Source organism: Cygnus atratus, chromosome 8 (genome assembly GCF_013377495.2).
Source record: "Cygnus atratus isolate AKBS03 ecotype Queensland, Australia chromosome 8, CAtr_DNAZoo_HiC_assembly, whole genome shotgun sequence".
NCBI lineage: Eukaryota > Metazoa > Chordata > Aves > Anseriformes > Anatidae > Cygnus > Cygnus atratus.
Window position 1 is genome coordinate 10,621,336 of NC_066369.1, and position 16,040 is coordinate 10,637,375.

The following is a 16,040-nucleotide window of genomic DNA, read 5'->3' on the forward strand; positions in this document are numbered from 1 at the left end:
GGGGACAGGCATGAGGAGTTAGGAGGTGCAGGAGAGGCCCCAGAGCTGTGCCGTAGCCAGGGAGTTCACCGAGGCCTTTTTGGCCAGACTGGGACCAGCCCAGAGAGCTCCCTGCTGTGGGAAGGCAGGTGTGTGAGCAAAGAGCTTAAACCCAGGACTTTTAGGGGCCTGGGGTCCTGCTTTCTTCTCCATTATACCTGCAACAGCAAAAGACGCGCTCTGTCCTGCTGTGGTGGGTCCCCCTGTCCCTCTACTGGTTTATGCACGCCTTCAGAACCAAAAAATCCACCTGCTAATTTGTTCTGTACCGCGTTTCCCTAACACTGCGTTTCTTTTTAAAGTAAAACACCGCTTACACCCAGCCCCGCTGCTGAAAGGGGCTTGTGTCTCCCTGCCCAAGTGTCGCGGGCCAGCACAGAGCGGGACGTAAGCGAGATCCCGCGGATCGCCGGCGCGGGTGGCTGCAGGCGCGGTATCCGCTTCCACGAACAAACACAGCAGTGAGGGGCTGCCTTCCCCACCCCGCACCGGCTGCGAGGGAACAGGGCACGACCACCACGAGAGGACCCCAAAAAGCACCCTGCAAAATCTCCTCCGGCCTGCGGCAGGCCGGGAGAGGGCGCAGCCGCCGGGGGGGGCCCCGGCCGGCAGCACGGAGCCCGCGGCTCTCGCCCCGCCTCGGGGCGCGGCCAAGCCCGGCCCCGGCCCCGCTCCGGCTCCGCTCCCGCCCCGGGCTGCTCCGCACCGCGCCTGAGCCGGGACCCGGTGTGCGGGTGAGTGCGGGCCGGGGGGCTGCGGGGGGGCGGGGGGCTGCAGGGGAGGCTGGGCGGCCCTGCTGAGTCCGGATTGCGGCGGTGGTCGTGGCAAGCCTGCCGGGAATCGTTGCCGTGGGGGAAAAGCGCTCCCTGGGAGCCCTCCCGCAGCCCTCCGGCCGTGCTGCATCGTGCTCCGCTGGCCCCCGGCGGTGCGGGCCCAGGCGCAAGCGCTGCTGCGGGGAAGATACGGATTTAGTCTTGTGCGGGGCGCCGGTGCTCGTCGGCAGAGGCCTTGCGCTGCGGACAAAGGTTGGTGAAACGCACCAGCGCCAGGGAGCAGCCGCGAGGCGTGCGGTCAGGGCAGCCGAAGGTGTTGGCTTTTAATTGCTCTGGCTCCTGGTTACTAGAGCAAAGGCGCACTGTGTAGTTCTACCGGTAGCGGAGGTCCAGCAGCAGGTTTATAACGCCTGGCTTAATGCTTTGCTGCGACTGAGCTGCGCCCTTTGCTACTGAGATAAAAGGTAAAACTCCAAATGACAGCGTAGCACTGCCAAAGGCCTGGTCCGTGCTGCTGCGCGGGGCTTCTCCACCGAGCCTGGGAGTTGAAGGGGGAAATGTGACCGTGGAGCTGCTCTACGCCGTGGGAAGGGTCTGTATTTGCAGCGTGACCTCTAACTGCTATTACATGTGGGTGCAGCTGACCTGTCTTAGTTAAAGTTTTCAGCATTCTTACTAAGAATTTTTTTACCAACCTTCACGTGGACAAAGGCAGCTGTTGTCTTGATCAAAATCCCTTTGCAAACGAGAAATAAAACCCCTGCTCCCTGCTGAGCCCCTGTGAGCGGTGCTGGTGCAGTAGGAAGGCTGGCTGCACTGCTTCCTCGAGGAGGGACGTTTTTCCCCCTGCCAACAGATCGTGCTGGTGCGACAGTGCCAGAGACACCAACACCTTGCTGCATCACGGCAGTGGGCTTCGGTTAGGTTTGGTTTGGAGAGGGAATTGGCTTAGTGCTGGAGAGAGAGGTGTCCGCTGCCTGCTGCTGTGGTGCATGACACAGCACAGGCTCTGTTCACGTGGACACAACCAGAGGTTGGGATGGTGCAAGAGGACTGGTGCCAGATGGTGGTGGGGCCGCCCTCTGTGACTCTGAGCCCGTTTCTTGAGGCTGCTGGGAGCGGGCGTCGCTCGTCTGGCCATTTTATCGTGTGAAAAAACACCTCTGCTTGTTTTGAATCTCTGTCCTGGCTGCATTTGGTGGCCCCGAGTTCTGGTGTTGGAGCAAACAACCGGTTTCTGTCCACCCTCTTTAGCTTTTACAGGCTTTATTGAATACCATTCCTCTTTGTCTGCTCTCCAAGACGAAGAGTCTTGACTTACTTGATTGTTCCTCACATTAAAGCTGTTGCAGATCTTTAACCGTCCTTGCAGCACCACTCTGGCCCGTTCCTGGTTTTGCTACAAGCTTTTTAAGGTGGTGGGACAAGAATTGGCTGCGCTGCTCAGGCCGGAGGTGAACCAAGGCTTTGCACAGTGACATAATTACGTTTGCTGACCTGGTCTCTAGCCTGATCGTGGAGAAATTCCTGCAAGTGCAGGTCCTGCCTGCATCCTGCCCAGAGGCTGGGATGGGAGCAGGTACGGGGCAGTGCCCACCACTCCTTGGTTTCGTGCAGGAGGAGCACCGGGGTGCAGGAAGGGGACAAGTCCTCCACAGAGCGCTCTGTCTGTCCCCGCAGACCCGAGCACCCCCGCAGAGACAGCAGTGTCAGCGAGGACAGCAGTGTCAGGGGTTGTGGCCAGCCGGAGCTGAGGGGGTCTGCTCTTGGCTGTAGGGGTGCTCCGAGCCAGAGGCCAGACTAGGGTCCTCCAGACACCAACACGTCCGTGATTTAAGGCTTGCTTGACTGGAATTGAGCAGGGAGCCCTTGGTTTGTTCTGCTTAATACCCAGCAGGCACCAAAAGGTAAAAAATCCCCGAGAGTTTCTCCTCTCCTTCAGCCAGTCCTTGTGCTAGGATGACTGTGGTCCATGCTCAGCAATTCTTACGTGCACACACACACAATTCTGCCTGCGCTGAGCTGCCACTGCCCCAACCCCACCCTGCAGTAGTAACGGGCTCTCTTTTCCTCCCAGCACCAAGATGGCTGTTCTCTCCAAAGAGTACGGCTACGTCATCCTGACGGGGGCCGCCAGCTTCGTCCTGGTCACGCACCTCGCCATGAAAGTGGCAAAGGCCCGCAAGAAGTACAACGTGGAGGTGAGCCCTCCTCTCCTCGGGCGGAGGGGCCGGGAAGGGGCTGCAGCTCCGACGCTGGTGAGGAGGGAGAGCCCCAGGCCTTGCTGAGCGATCCCCGTCTGAGGCAGTGGGCTGCTCCCTCGGTGCCAGCGGCTTGCTGCCACACGTGCTGCGTGTGCCTGAGTTGTAGCAGATGCAGCGTGCTCACAGCCAGAGCCTGGCACTGCCTCGTGCTTCAGCCCCTCATACGGGTTCAAACAGCAGCCTCAGGAGCATTAGGAGTGTGTCTGGGAGCTGGTCTGGGTCACCGTCAGGCCCCTGGTGCTGCTGGGTCCCCTGGCTGCTCTTCCTAAAGCAGGCAACACGCAGGACCTGGCAGCAGGGACACCACAGCCTGTCTGCAGGGAGCTGCAGCCGGCCCACTCCAGCACCCTTCCTTCGTCCCCTCCCCGGCCCAGAAGGGCGCGCAGGCCTTGCCTTCCCGGGCTGTAGAGCTACAGATAAGCTCGGCGACACCTTGTTTATTTCTGGGTGCCCCGCTGGCACTTCCTACCCCGCCATGTGGATGCAGAAGGGATGGAGCCGACATTTCGGCTCTCCAAACTGGAGCAGACGCACAGCAGAAATCAGGGTTTGGCAGATCGGGCACTTGGCACTGAGCCGAGACGACTGAAAGCAGAAGGCTTCGAGCCCGGAAACACTGACAGGCAAGAAACCACACAGCCTCTTTTCCCTGCGAAGAAGGCAGACGCAGTGTTGGGAGCAAAGGGACCTCAGTGGAACAAAAGCATTCGGGAGCAAGCAGCAGTTTCATCAAAGTAGCTGTGGCCGCGGGGCAGGGAGCGAGGCTCTAACTTGAAGCAAGTCAGTCTTAGAGGCAGCAGCACAGCACGGGGCTCCCCGGGGAGAGGTGCCGCAAGGCCTGCACCTTGCTGCTGGAGGAGGCCGGGCTGCATTGCTCACGTTCTGCTCTTGGGTTTCTTTGACAGTACCCCACCATGTACAGCACAGATCCTGAGCATGGCCGTATATTCAACTGCATCCAGCGTGCGCACCAGAACACGTGAGTACCGCGTGCGAATGCCGTACTGCCCTCGTCTCCTCGTGGTCAGGGTCCACCCGGCTAACGTGGGCCAGAGCACGTCGGAGGGAGGCTGGGGGGAACAGCTCCTCCTGGGTCAGCTGGTGGTAGGCAGCATTTAGCAGCAGCTTGGGCACGAAGTGGAAAGAAGAGGTGGGCGGCCGGACAGAGGCACAGGCAGGGATGAAGTCCCTGAAAGCCTGCGTGTGCTGCAGTTCGCTTGTGCCTCCATCTCTGGCCACAGCACTGAGCAGCCCGCCTGAGCACGGAGACTCCCAGCAGCCAGGCCCACCAGGGACCTTGACAAGGGATGCTTGCAACTCTCTGCATGTCTACGTGTTCTCTCTACGAGCAATTGAACACAAACATAACCCCCTCTCTCATTTTCAGACTGGAAGTTTATCCCTCCTTCCTGTTCTTCTTAGCCACTGGTGGCATCTACCATCCGGTAAGTGACTGGCACGCAGGGCTGCGTGACTGAACTCTGCCCTTAATCCCTGACTGAGAGCAGGCAGGAGGCCAAGCCCGCCCCTCTGGAGGCAGCCAGGCTCCCTCCCCAGCCACATCCCACTGCACAGCCGCGCCCCTTCTGAAAATGCAGTGATACGAGCTCTTGTGCAGGGGAACCACACGTATTTCATAAATCATTGCCGATACTTCAGCCACTGGGCCCCTTCCCTTCCCCTGAGTGTGGCTTGTTAGACAAACTGCAGCATTCACAGCCTCCAGCCCCACAGCTGGGGAGGGTCCCTCCAACCCTGCTTGATTCTCCCACACCTGCAGGGTCCTGCTGGGCTTACAGTAGGGCCACTCAGCAGCTGGTTTTGTACAGGCTGGGGACCCTTTCACTTCCTTTTTAAGCACATTTTCAAGAAGAGTTTGACAAAAAATAGACGGGGAACACTGTGATCTTCCCACCCACCTTCACCACCAAAGAAGGTGTGTGAAGGATGCAAAAAAAGCCTGGATTATTTTTAAATGAAAGAGGTAGACAACTCTTGAGGAGGCAGTTCATCTGGGAGAGACTAAACCAGGAGCTTTTTCTTTACCACCACCAGACAAATCAGGTCCATCTTGAACATTCCTTTTCGGAGAGGGAAGGAAGTGACACAGGCGGATCTGACAAACTGAAGCCACATTGCAGCAAGCTTGAAATTAAGTGGCAAGGCAGAAATCCACAGCAGGGAAACCTGTACACCTGCTTGTGCCTGTGGAGGGGGGGCTCGCAAGGCCCTGCAGCACATCACAGGCACCCCAGAGGTGCCATGAAAGGGACCCAATCCGAAACTCACCCTAGCTCCCCACACCACTCACACCCTTCTCCCAGGCTGATTCCCAGTTCTCCCAGCTGGGTCAGGACCTCCACTGTAGTTTGTGGTCACTTGTGGTTTTTGGCAGCCACACGCTTTTGGTCAGTTTGTGGTTTTTGGCAGCCACACGCAGGGCTGCTGTAACACTGAGCAGGTGCAAGCAACAAGCCTCCAAAACCTTTAATGCTTCTCCTTTCCTCCTAGCGGACTGCCACAGGGCTCGGCGTTGCCTGGATCATTGGGCGAATCCTCTACGCCTACGGCTACTACACAGGAGGTAGGTCTTCATCCTGTAGCACAGCAGGTGCTTGGAAACTGAAGCCTCCTACAGGGGCTCCAGACGCTTCTCGCCAGCTCCTGTCGAGGAGGCAGCATAAAGCTTCCCTCCAGCCAGGGTGCGGAGCGGAGGATGCAGGTGCACAGGCTGCACGCTGCATTGTGCTCTTCCTGACAACAGAAAGAGCTCCGCTCTAATAATAGCACAAACTCAGGGTACGCCTTGAGATTAATCTCTAGTTCCTGCTCCCTCTTTAGTTTCATCTGCTGCTTCCCACACTAGTTGCAGCAAACCACGCTGGGGGGATCATCCCGGGCACCTGACTGTGTACTTTTATTGGTTCGGGTCTGCCACACTCACAGCAGTTTCCCAGCTTTCCTTTCTAAAGGTGAGGACAAGGTCAGCCAAAGCTAAACATACTTGCAGCAAGTCAAGGTTGTGTGCGGCAGAGCTGGGAGTGGCCTGGGTGAGAGAGCCGGGTACTGCTGCTGGACTGATAAAATCTGTCTTTTTCCAGAGCCAAAAAATCGAAGGAGAGGGGCCATCAGTTCCGCTGCACTCATTGGACTGGCGGGCACAGGCGTGTATTCAGCTTTCCAGCACCTTGGTTGGATCTGCCAGGACTAACTGACCATCGCGGTGGCTCCTTGGGAACCCAAAGGGATTCTTGTTCTGTTTTCTTGTACAACATTTCATTGCCTGTTGGCTGTTTTTCTCCTCATTCAATAAAATGAAGTTGTCAGTTCTGTATTTTTATTTTGAAGTTACAGAGGGCCGTCTTAAGTTCTGCAGAAGGCCAGAACGACTGATTTTATAGGACTACAGAAATCTGCCTGTCGGGCAGGGATGTTCTAGCTTTTATGGTTCTGGTGAATGAAAAGCGATCTTGCAACCCATTTGGTTAACCCATACAGCAACAGCCCAGCTCTCTATCAGAATGTATTTCTGGACTCCTTGATTCATGTCACTCTCCAACACAATGTTCCAGAGTTAATATTTATTTGATTACTTAAAAAAGAAGATTAGGTAAACATTTAAATTTTCTATTTCATCGTGTTTATAAAGAGCAGTAGGCCTATAGGAAAGAAATCAAATAGATGTCTGCCTGTCTTAGGCAGAAGCTGTTCTATGTCAGAGCTTGCTACCACTCTGGTTATCCTCTGTACTGTGCGAGGAGAGGATCTGCAGCACCATGCCTGTCAGCATCAGCTCTCCACCCCCACAGTATCCTCTGTCCCAGCCCGGAGGTGAGGCACAGATAAGAAACGACTTGGGTTCACAAGTGGGCTAGAAGGAAAAACTAAAGGCTACTCTTAAGGCTTTTATATAGCCAGAGAAAAGACAGGCTGTGGAGCTACAGCACAGCAATGTGTCCCAGAGCTTTTAGGTGCATTGAGAGTCGTGCTTGTTAAGGTGAGACCGAACTTGACTGAAGGTGAAAGAGAGCGGGGTTCAAGATACGCTGGGGGGAAGCAGCCTGGGCTGAGCCTCTGCCACTGCCAAGCCCCCGCTAACATCGAAGAAGCTGCAGGTGCCAGCTGCTGAAAGCCAGGTTGCTCCCTCCTGGTCCGAGGTTCCCTTCTCCCACCAGCCAGGGCAGCTCAGGCCCACAGACCGAGCCCCGTGTGCACGTTTCCCCTCGTGGGAGCAGGATGGCTAAATGCTGCCCTCGCTCTGCCCCACCCCCAGGCACTTACAATCTCAGAGCACTTTATTGCTGGGTAAATGATTCACGATTCTGAGCTGACGCGCCCCTCGGATGGCCCCAGAGCCACTAAAACACGGACTCCACATCACCCATCTCCACACAGACCGTCTTCAGCTGCGAGTAGTACTCGATGGCCGCCCGTCCGTTCTCTCTGCCAAATCCTGCAAGGACGAGGCAGCAGTGAGAGCACAGCTCCAGGCAGCGCCAGGCATCGATCGTGCATCGTCCGTGCCCCCTGTGACCAGCACAGAGCCGGACCAGGGCGAACACGAGCCACACACTCAGTGCAGCTGCAGCACGACCTCACAGCAGGGCTTCTGAGCAAGCCCCGAGCACTAACCGGATGAGCTCAGCTGAAGGAAGGCTACGTATATATAAAAGTTTATCTCCCTCCTTTCTCTTTCCAAACCCACAACCCCTTTTCTCCAGCTTCCCTTTCATCTGCCGGTGAGGTATCCACTCAGCGACACAGCAGAGAGGCCGCTCACGTCTGCCACCGCAGACACAGGCACATCCTCACCCCTGGGCGCAGCAGAGCCAAGCCCAGGGACGGCCAAGCACTGCTCACCTGATGCCTTGTATCCTCCGAAGGGCAGCTCCACGGGGCTGACGTTGTAGTTGTTAATGAAGCACATCCCGGCATTAAGAGCAGCCACGACCCTGTGAGCCTTCTGGATGTCCCTGCAGGAAAAGGGCAACTCAGCTGGAGCCTCCCTTCCATCCTCTCCTCCCGTGCCAGCTGACATCCTGCTACAGAAAGGCCCCCGGCAGGTCGCGGTGCTTTTTGGGGCCCGTCCTGCCCTTCTCAGTCCTTGCCCGCCCAGAGGATACAGCACCTATCCCCAAGGACACTCAGAACAGCACTTGATTTGAGAGGGCAGGACAAGGACACCAGCAGAGCAGACTGTGGCAAGCAGCCAAAAGCCGTCTTTGCACGCTTTCAGCAGCATGGCAGGCTCCTGGCGAACACCTCCTGGAGATGCAGAAGGCAGGCAGCAGGCCAAGCACAGGCTGGAAGGAGTCTGAAGGACGGCTGGGCCCACCTAACCCTTCAGGAGAGCTGGGAGGAGATGCACGGTCATTTACAAAGTTCCCTTCTGGCATTCCCTTGCTGCAACTTTCCCAGAAGAGGATATCCGTGCCCATGCCCAGACTCCACACGAGGAGCATCAGGTTGCTGCCGTATTTCTCTTCTCCTCCTCTCCCCTGACCTCCCCAGAGCACCGCGCTGCCCAGCTGTACCTGGTGAAGACGCCACCTGCCAGGCCAAACTTGGTGTTGTTGGCTCTCTCCACAACCTCCTCCTCGGTGTCAAACGGCAGAATGGACATGACAGGCCCGAAGATCTCTTCCTTCACACACGTCATGTCATCGGTGCAGTTCCCTGCAAGCACAGAGATCGCTCTGGATACCACTCATTTGGGCACCTCAGCTACCTCCAGTACACCCACCCGAGTGCCTGAGCCCACCGGGGGCACACGCAGAGATGGGTGACGCCGAACACAGCTCTCTCTAGAAGAAAGTCAGCGACACCCACGCAGAAGATGCCCGCGCCACGGATAGGAAGGACATACCTAGCACACAGGGGCGCATGTAGAAGCCATTCTTCAGCTTCGGGTCATCTGGTACGTAAAGGTCCCCACCGCACAGCACCTGGGCACCCTGAAAAAGAGCCAGCAGAAGGTGGGCAGGCACGGACCGGGGCATCCCGCCCAGCTGCAGCAGCTCTGGGCCAATAATCCTTGCTGCTGTGCTGCCCTGTCAGACAAACCACACCTGGGCCCTCAAAAAAAAAAATCAAAACCAGGAGCAGATCCTCATCCAGCATCACGTTAACTTCCACATCTCCACATGGTGTCGACTCCCTCATTAGTGAGTCCATCAGTCCTTTAACACTGCACCTAGCAAGAAACACCTCCCCCCTCAGACACCCTGCTTTGGAGCTGGGAGATCTCTCCTCTCCTCCCCTGTATCGCCTTCCACATCCCTCTTCCTGTTTCCAAATCCTCATCTACCCCTCCTGCCTTTCACTCGCACCTCCCCTTTTCCAGCCCTTCCCCAAAATGGCCAGTCATACACCTAGCGCTGACATTTAAAACATCTCCAGACTTGACAATAAAGCAGGAGAAAAGGCTCTGTAGGTCTAAGGGCTCTTAGAGAGCTTGGTTCCAGCAGCCTGTAAATTTGGTCTTTGATCCTCCTCCTTTGGATTCTCCTATTTTACTCACTACAGTGCTGGGTATCTCATAACCTCTAAAACGTGGCAGCATCAGGATGTGAGAAGCAATGTCACCTTGCGTGCTGATTCAGAGAAGTGCACATGAATCACTTTTATTCTGTTGGCCCAAGACACCTGCTGTGTAATTCAGCCACTGCAAGTAAAGAGCTTAACTACAAAGGCAGGGAGTAAGAAAGCAGCTATTGGTCTGCTTGTCTAACAAAAAAAAAGATATTTCAGGGCAGTCTCAAGGCAGCATCACGATCTCACCTGCTCCTTTGCCTGTTTGATAAAGCTCTGGACACGATCCAGGTGGGGCCGGTTGATGAGGGCTCCCATCCGGGTGTCTTCCAGAAGCGGGTCTCCAATTTTGATCTTCTGGGTGCGTTTCACCACCTCCTTTGTGAAGGTATCCAGTATCTTCCTCTCCACAAACACCCGCGTGCCGTTGCAGCACACCTGGGACACAGAACGGGCTGCTCACAACAAGCCACACCGCACTTCGCAAGCCTTCCCTGCAAGGGCCCTGCTACAGGGGTTCTCTGAAAAGCCCCTCCACGGATGCTAAACCAGCCAGCTTGACCCTGGGGACAGCGGAGAGCAGACAGGCAGTCCTGCTGTTCTTGCCTGCACTGAACAATCCGCTCTGGGCGCAGCAGAACTGATGCCACCAAGTGGCCAAAACGCACCGGGTCACCAGCAGATGAGGAGCTGACCGTTCAGTCCCCAGAGATGACCGTGTAAGGCAGTTTGCCAAGAGGACTACACAAAACCTGCAGCACACGTGGAAATCTCAAATTTGGGACTGACAGAGCCCCGGGGAGCTGTGGCTCATCGTGCCGGGCTGGAACCAGAGGCATCCAGCACGGTCTCTTCTGACATCTGTGCTCCAAACCGGAGCCCAGGGCACAGGGGGGCTGCTCTGAGCTGGGTACCGGGTGCTAGAGAGGCCCCACCCCTGGGAAAGGAGGAGATGGGTGGCGAGATGGGAGCTTCAGGGCATCCCCTCCAACACAAGGCCCCAGGCTGGCTATCTCGGTGGCCCTCAGGCTGCCCGTGCGGCCCCGTTCCCAAACCGGTGCCCCTCGGCCACGCACCTCGCCCTGCGTGAGGAAGTTGGCCATGAGGGCTCCGTTCACAGCGTTCTCCAGGGCGCAGTCCGAAAAGATGATAAGGGGGGATTTGCCTCCCAGCTCCAAGGTGATGGGTTTGATCCCTTTAGCTGCCATCTCCATGATCTGGCAGAAGCAAGGACACAAGAGACAAGTGACACACGGGCAATACGGAGGCTGGAGGAGGTAAGAGACACTCAAGGGGAGAGCTACCAGGGGTCTTCACCAACAACAGAAGCAGCCAGCGCACACAAAGGGCAAGCTGGGTTCCTTCGACTTGTTGAGTTCAGACTGCAGACATTCTCAAAGGGTTTAGGTTCTTTTTTTGTTAAAGGTAAAAATGAAAACTCTGAGGAGGCATCTGCAGGAAGTCTCAAGCTCAGAGCAAGCCCACAGGACAACCACAACTGCACCTTTGTCGCTGCACCCCACAGGTACATTCATGTAGGAGTGCTCAAGGGGCAATATCTCCCACCTTTCAAATCAAAACTTATTTTTTAGATCTTTTTAGGGATGTTTCATTTGTTTTGACTAAATCAAGTGTGGGAAATTCAGAGAAACTAGCCTACTTCTTAAAATGGCAGGCTGCATGCAGTTAAACTGAGCTATTACTGCCAGAAGCATTCACACGTCTCCCCAGCTGTTTTACAGACCCACCTCCCCACAGAGATGCCCGCTTTAGCAGCTCAGAGCCTTCACTGCCACCACGGTCGTCTGCACGTGTTCAGCCCAAAGGGCTCCTCCAAAAGGACCGAGTGCTCGAGCTCGTGCCCAATACCCTAACTGGGACCCCAGCATAATGCTGTAGGTGCAAGCTCCTTGCTTGGACGCAGGAATGCCACCTCACACCCCATCCTTGCAAGCCTCGTGCACAAAGGCTGAAGGAGGCTTCGACCTCCCCGTTACACCAGGAAGGCTGGCACGACAACCCCCGTGTGTCCCCCAGTGTGACGGTGCCTTTACCTTGATGCCAGTCGGCACGCTGCCAGTGAAAGAGATTTTGGCCACATCTGGGTGCTGACAGAGGAACTGGCCTGTGGCCACCCCGCCCTGCACCACGTTGAAGAGCCCCTTGGGCACACCGGCCTCAGTGAAGATCTCTGCCAGCCTCACCACCGAAATGGGAGTGAAGGGAGAGGGCTTGAAGACGACCGCGTTGCCTAAGGGAACCCAGACAGAGGCAAGGTGGGGTTAACACCCAAACTGCATCAGGGGGTAAAAAAAAAAAGAAAACAAAAAAAAAAAAAAACACCCTACACAACGAATTTGTCCCTGCAGAATCAAAAGACCCCCAAGAGAGAAGGAAATAGTTTTGTCTGAACGCTCTGCAATCAATGAATGGGGAAAACTGCACCTTCACGCTGGGAAGGGCTGGGGAGATGAGGATACTGGTCCTGCACTGCAAACGTTTCCAAAGACCTTCCTCCTCTGGTACAAAGCCATGCAATCAGTCTTTCTCCTGATGTGTCCCCTGCCCTCTTAGCACCTGCCAGGTTCCCCCTTCCATTTCCTTTCCCTTCCTGCCTGAAGGCTCTGCTAGTCCTTCAATGCCTCCTTCGAGGCGGCCCTAGTCAGTTCTCTGTCCCCCAAATCTCACTCTCCCCCACAGGATCACTAGGCTTCAGAGGGAAGCCTGCATGGGCACAGAGTCTCCATACCGCAAGCCAGGGCCGGGGCAGACTTCCAGCAGGCAATCTGGAAAGGGTAATTCCAGGCTCCGATCCCAGCACACACACCCAGGGGCTCTCTGCGAGTGTACCCAAAGGATCCCCCAGGAAGCTGGATGTGTTCACCTGCAGGGAAGACAGACAGACAGAAATAAGAGAACAAAGCCCCTTCCTGTTTAATCTGAGGCTCAGGGGCCAGATCCCACTTAGACTGGGAACAGACACACACGGCTTTTACCCCGACAAGCTCACAGAGCATGGCAGCATTAGGCAGACAGCTCTGAAAATTCTCCCAAGATCTTCAGAAAAAGGAGCAGTCCTTCTCTTAGAGGAATCGACACCAAAAATGGTCTTGTATCGTGGAAGTTAGCAGAGAAAACAAGAGGCAGGACAGAGAATAAAGAGCCAACTCCCATAAAGTTCTCACCAGCTAGAGATCCTGCCAGCCCTGCGTAATACTCCAGGCACTGCCAGGATACGTCAATGTCCGCTCTGGCTTCAAAGATGGATTTCCCATTGTTGATGGTTTCCAAGGTGGCAATTTCATCTCTCTGTTCCTGTGAGGAGCGCAGCACAATGACAGCACATCAGAGAAGCCACAAGGAGCTAGCTGCATCCCAAGCATTCGACCTCCAAGCCAGGCTCTGCCTTGAGTAATCATTTTATCTAAAAGATACATTCCCAACTGTCATTTGTCAATTCGCCAGAGGCAACCGACCACAAGAGAATGCCAAACAGAGAGCTGCTGGCGTTCACTGCTAGTCTGGTCTTGCTTAACAGCCGTGTTTATCTGAAAGACGAGCAAACCTGAGCTGAAAAGCCAGCTGGTAAACAGTGACTGGAATTCACAGAACTAAGGCGGGAGGGACAGCAAACAGCAAGACCAAAACCGATCCAGAGGACTTAGCGAAAGACGGACAAAGCAGCAGAGTTGGGAAGCATCCTTTAACAGACCATCTCCCAGGCAGAAATATTACCCTGCTGCAGAAGTCTGGCAGAAGCAGAAATCTGGCAGAAAGAGAATATTCTCATCGCATGTACACGCTGGGGCAAGGTCCGGTTTCTTACAGACCTGTGCCTCAACGGGGATTAACTCTGAGGCCCAAGAACGTGTTATCTCACAAACAAGTTTGTGATAAAGCTAGCATATTTGTATCCTCTCCCCATGTGTATTATCTGCTAAGGGAAAAAAAAAGAGCACTCCTACATTTTCTTATTGCTAAAACAACATATGCTTCTGCCACGTGACAACAGGGTCCGAAATCCTAAAGTTCAAGAACGTGACAGCTACGGAACTTCAGCTTGGAAATCACATGCCTGCAGGGTCCTGACTGGATTGCTTCAGCTTTATGTCCCCTACCAGAATTAAGCAGAACAGGTGCTGCAGCACACACCGGCCTTGAACTGAGACTGATAAGACTGGGTGCCCTGCCCAAGGCAACCAACCGTCTCTGCCGGTCAAAGGTGGGGTTTTACCTCCTCGAGCTCTGGAAGTGCCGCTGGAACCGCAGCCCCCAGCAGCCGCCTTAATCCACGAAAATGCTGGCAGACAAAACGTGCAGCGAGCCCCCCGACATACCCGAATAATTCTGGCGGCCTCCAGCAGCACCCGGCTCCGCTCCATGCCCGACATTTGGCTCCATACTTTAAAGGCAGCCTTCGCGCTCTGCACAGCCAGGTCCACCTCCTTCTCCCCGGAGCACAGCAGCTTGGCTATCACTCGGCCTGGGCACGTTTTAAGTAGGAAACAAATGAGATGTTCACGTCAGAGAAAGGGCACAGAAAATACGATTTATCTTGCAGCAAAGATTTTGGTCCCACCACCTGCACCAGGCTACGAATGTAACGGTTTCAAACAAAACCCACTTATTTGTGACTGGTTTCTTGAAGAGGTGTTGTGGTTTAAAGGGTTTGCATTAAGACCCTTCTCCCACACTCGTGTTCCAGTTACTAACTAGCTCCCAGCATTACAAATTTCTTCGCTCTCCCCCCTTGAGCTTCCACCGCCAGCACCCCGCCGTGCATTCTTCGGCTCCGTTAGCCCCTCGCCACCTTGCCGGGGGTCTGCCGAAACCCGGGCGAGGAAAAACCAATTAATGTGGAAATCATCTGAGCCAGACCCTGGCGCTTCGGCGGAAAGTCACAGCAAGTCCCAGGCTGCAGGGGCTGGGAACATGGGGGTCGGGGCAGCCCCCCGGGACAGCCAGCCCCCAGCAGAGCCGTGTCCCCACGCGTGTCCCCACCTGTGGCCGGCTCGTACACCTCCTCGACCTGCCCACCGTCGGCGGGCTGCAGCCGGGCCCCCCCCCGGTAGTTGAGGGGCTGCTGCAGGGAGAAGGAGCCGGTGGCGCTGCTCATGGCGAGGCCGGGCAGCAGGCGGCGGAGCCGGGGCACGAGGGGCTGCAGCAGGGGCCGCGGCACCATGAGCCGGCAGCCGGGCTCGGGGAGACCCGCGGTCCCGCTCGGTGGCGGCGGAGAAATGGGGGGAGCCCCCCCACCCCGAGCCCCGGACCGCCCCCCCGGCAGGCCCGGCCCCTGCCCCTGCCCCGGGCGCCCCCCCGCGGCGCGGAGGGCCCGCGGGTGTAAAAAATGATAGAACCGAAACCGTTCTTCCTTCCCCCAAAAGGTAGGTGTGTACCCCTCCGTTATATTCTGTGGGTTCTGAGAATTCAGACCTAGAGAGTCGTTCTCCCTTTGTTAGGATTAGCCCCCCCACAGACCTGCTGCATCAAACGGGCAGCAGACAGCGAGCCGGGTCACGGCGTCGAAGCCCTAATTTTCAGAGAAGCTTTGGACGGGCGAGGGCCGCCCCCACAAAGCGATAACACGCGGTGCGATGCTCGGCGAAAGGCAGCACGGTGCTGCGGCAGGGTTTGGGACGGCACGGGGAAGCTCGCTGTGCTGCCCGTAGCACCTCCCAGCCCCGCGGGGTGCACTCTGTCGTCACACTCCATCAGTTTGGCTCTCACAGCTCTCCCCACTCGCCCTGCCGGATCTGATGACCGTATGCTGCCGAATAAACTAACTCACCAAACCCGGTGCAGCGGGTTTGGGAGTTTCTGGCTTTGCAGCAGGATCAGGCCATCACGCAGAGGCCACATGTAGGAAACCGAGGACTTACACGACCATGGCTGCTCCTTGGGGAAGGCTGCACCTACACCAGATGCAACTGTGTCAAAAATGCAGCATCCTCATGCTCCGTGCTGCTCCAAGACGTAGGATTTAATGTGGTGTTACACATGCTCCACACTGCCATGAGGCATTTCAGATTTATCCCCTTGCCCTGCACCTTGTCAAAGCCTCCTAGTAAAGTATTCTGTATTATACGCTTCTGGGCACAGAAGCGAGGAATCAGTAGCCCCTACAGGTACCACAACGCTTCAAGAAAACTGTCAGCCTAACTTGAGAGCAGCAGCAGCAAAATTTATTCAGCCCTTTTAAACAAGGCCTGGCCAACAGGACTGAACCAGGTAATTATTTGGCAAAGCGGAAGGCAGCATAGGGAACTTACTGGCCTATGAAGGAAGGAAGCATTTTTAAGATTCATACTGCTAAATGGACCGCTGATCAGTAAACTAAGGGGCATGAACAAAAATGCGGCTGTCCTAACCGCTCAGGCAATAAAAAGGGTTCAGTAGCACTGGGCAGCACTGACATAATTTAACAGTTTACTCA

At 55.9% G+C, this 16,040-nt stretch overlaps 2 protein-coding genes across 2 annotated transcripts; one reads left to right on the top strand and one right to left on the bottom strand.

Annotated features, from left to right (window-relative positions):
* Nucleotides 1–669: 669 nt before the first annotated feature.
* On the top strand, nt 670–6,410 carry MGST3 (microsomal glutathione S-transferase 3). The gene is made up of 6 exons (XM_035537710.2): nt 670–773; nt 2,890–3,013; nt 3,982–4,055; nt 4,464–4,521; nt 5,588–5,660; nt 6,178–6,410. The coding sequence occupies exons 2-6, from the start codon at nt 2,897–2,899 to the stop codon at nt 6,285–6,287; spliced, it is 432 nt and encodes a 143-aa protein (XP_035393603.1). The 5' UTR covers nt 670–773; nt 2,890–2,896; the 3' UTR covers nt 6,288–6,410.
* Nucleotides 6,411–7,357: 947 nt separating this feature from the next.
* Nucleotides 7,358–14,880, bottom strand: ALDH9A1 (aldehyde dehydrogenase 9 family member A1). Its single transcript, XM_035537712.2, has 11 exons — nt 14,609–14,880; nt 13,945–14,090; nt 12,793–12,922; nt 12,357–12,491; nt 11,662–11,858; nt 10,684–10,824; nt 9,857–10,045; nt 8,943–9,030; nt 8,611–8,752; nt 7,937–8,049; nt 7,358–7,529 (listed from the first exon to the last, which is right to left on the bottom strand). The coding sequence occupies exons 1-11, from the start codon at nt 14,787–14,789 to the stop codon at nt 7,435–7,437; spliced, it is 1,557 nt and encodes a 518-aa protein (XP_035393605.1). The 5' UTR covers nt 14,790–14,880; the 3' UTR covers nt 7,358–7,434.
* Between the last annotated feature and the right edge of the window lie 1,160 nt (nt 14,881–16,040).